The sequence below is a fragment of the Penaeus chinensis genome, chromosome 8 (assembly GCF_019202785.1).
Source record: "Penaeus chinensis breed Huanghai No. 1 chromosome 8, ASM1920278v2, whole genome shotgun sequence".
Lineage (NCBI taxonomy): Eukaryota > Metazoa > Arthropoda > Malacostraca > Decapoda > Penaeidae > Penaeus > Penaeus chinensis.
Window position 1 is genome coordinate 3,617,208 of NC_061826.1, and position 2,500 is coordinate 3,619,707.

At 35.6% G+C, this 2,500-nt stretch overlaps 1 protein-coding gene across 12 annotated transcripts in view; it reads left to right on the forward strand.

Moving 5' to 3' along the window:
* LOC125028114 (gastrula zinc finger protein XlCGF52.1-like) overlaps nucleotides 1-2,500 on the forward strand; it is a 14,526-nt gene that overhangs the window by 10,179 nt on the left and 1,847 nt on the right. For all 12 annotated transcript variants that reach the window (XM_047617445.1, XM_047617447.1, XM_047617444.1 and 9 more), the window contains one exon: nucleotides 1,901-2,500. This exon is cut by the window's right edge and continues 1,847 nt beyond it. In XM_047617445.1, the coding sequence (XP_047473401.1) occupies nucleotides 2,203-2,500 (298 nt within the window). In that variant the 5' untranslated portion in view covers nucleotides 1,901-2,202. The remainder of the gene's footprint in view (nucleotides 1-1,900) is intronic.

The window sequence follows — 2,500 nt, forward strand, 5'->3', positions numbered from 1 at the left end:
TGAACTGTAGTGTAGTGATTAGTGTAAATTTATTTTGCTGTAATTGTTGCTAAACAAACTTTCCTTGCACCGCGTGCCTCATCTGTTCAGTTTTCTGCAACAATATTTGCAACAGGTCGTTAGAGGGGTACTGACTGTATAGTATTTTTGATACTGGGCAATGAAGCAGGAGCTGAGTCTGGCGCTGAAACAGGCGTCGAAACTAATGCTGATGTTGAAACTGGCACTGAAGTAGGTGCTGAAACTAATAGTAAGACTGGAGAGACCTTTTGACTTTTGGGGACTTGTCTAGCCATATTAAACTGTTGCATCCCGAAAAAATATATATTTTCGCAGTTTACGTGAAAATATTTGTTATGGTAACGAAAATAAAGAGCATAAAAACAACACAAAAAGTTCCCTGTGTCGTGTTCTGTAAAATCTAACCGCTTACAAAGACCCTCCCTTGTTGTCGGAAGTTTGGATTAGGAAAATAGATATTGAGTTAAATTTGTAAAACTAAGGTAGAGGCAGATCTACCGATCGAAGAGATTGATGACTGATTAATTATATAGTTACCATTTTCATTAACTGTTGCTTCTCTTGCTTAGCATGGAGATGGTAGTATACCAGCTTTGGTCTACACACATTTACATTCACGTGTATATGTATGTGTGATGTTACCATCGTTATGAAAATTACAGCTGTTATTCTCGACTTGACTTTTTGATGGCTAGCACATATTTTGTTTTGTAACCATTGGCCATTAACCATTTATAGAACTTTGCACATTTAAAATGCATTATGTATTTGAATAGATCTGGCTGTATTTGATTTCTAAGATGGATGTCTTTCTTTCGGCTCCGGTTTTCTTGAGATTTCCCTTTCATTAACATATTAACCCAACCGCCACGGGTTTATGTTCTGTCCCCTGGAAAAAAAAAAAAAATTGTGAATTTTGTTACATACAGATAGATGGCTCCACATGTGGTCAGCCGGCAAGGAGTTTATCAGTAGGTCCTAGTGACAGATCCTGATTTCCCCATTCCTTGATTTGGCGGGAAAATGTGTTTTCTTTTTAATATAATTGATATCGATACTGTTATTATTTTTATTGATGTTATGGTTATTAAATTGTTATTAAAATCTTGGTAACATTTAAGACAGTGAAATAATACAAAAGATCCTTTCCAAAAGTCGAGGAAAGGGGTAAACAGGTGAGATAGGTAGGACTAATAACTGACTCCCTGGTGACTAAGCACTTGTAGAGCCCTCTATGTGTAAATACAACAAATAAACGTGTTTTACAGTGGGCATGGCATGTATTCTTGCCATACGTGCCGATTGGGTTAAGTTGACAGCTTTTGTTGTTTTACATATTAATGATGTTCTTTGTGGTTGTAAATGCTCTTGCAATTGTTTTTTGTTGTAGGTGATGTCCATTTTATTATTGTTGTTCTTATTATCATCTTTGTTATTGTTATTCATAATAGTAATAGTAGTAGTATCAATATATGGATATTGTCATCAGCATCATCATTATGTTATTGTTATTGCTGTTGTTGTTAATGATATTATTATTATTATTATTATTATTATTGATATTGCTGTTATTGTTATAGTTATAGTTATTGTTGATATTGTTGTGGTTTCTGTTATGATTACTACTACTACTACATTTGTTATAATTATTGTTCTTGTTATTAGCATTAATGTTTTTGTTATATATTCCCAAAGATTGGATATTCCTTCTCTTTGATTTTTCTGTCATTGTTTCTATCACTGTTAATTATTATTAGAACATAATATAATAGAAAAACACGAAGACAAATCACAGAAGTAAAGTTGCTGGTGCTAATGTAATAAATGTACAATAAAAAGCACGAATACGAATTAATTCCTTTATTTTTTTCCCCCTCAGGATTCAGTGCTGGGAGACGGTTCAAACACAAAAGATATGAGTAACGAGAAAAAGGATAACAAATACTTTTGAAAAATGAAACCTTGAAGTAAAGAAGGGAAATTGAGAAGAGGAAACGCAATCAACAAAGGAATAAATAAACGTAGTTTTGAAAGTAGAAGTGGGAAGGACTTCGGTCTTACCTAAAAACTGTTGGTACTTAAGAAAAATAAGATCAAGAGTGAAAATACTTGCATAAAACGTTCTTCTTTAGTTCATAACGCTATTGTTTGGGTTTGTATTTAACAAAACCACCCTTCATCATGAATGACGAGAGACCGTTCGAGTGCACGTATTGCGAGAAGAGGTTCCGGTGGAAGCAGAACATGAAACAGCACCTGAGGAACCACACGGGAGACAAGCCGTTCCAGTGTTCGTACTGCAGCAAGAGGTTCGACTGGAAGCACAACTTAACGACCCACCTGAGAGTCCACACAGGGGAAAGGCCATTCAAGTGCACTATCTGCGCTAAACAGTTCACCCAGAAAGGTCATCTGAAAGAGCACGCTAGGACTCATAACGGCGAGAAGCCTTTCGAATGCGCGGAGTGCCAGAAAAGGT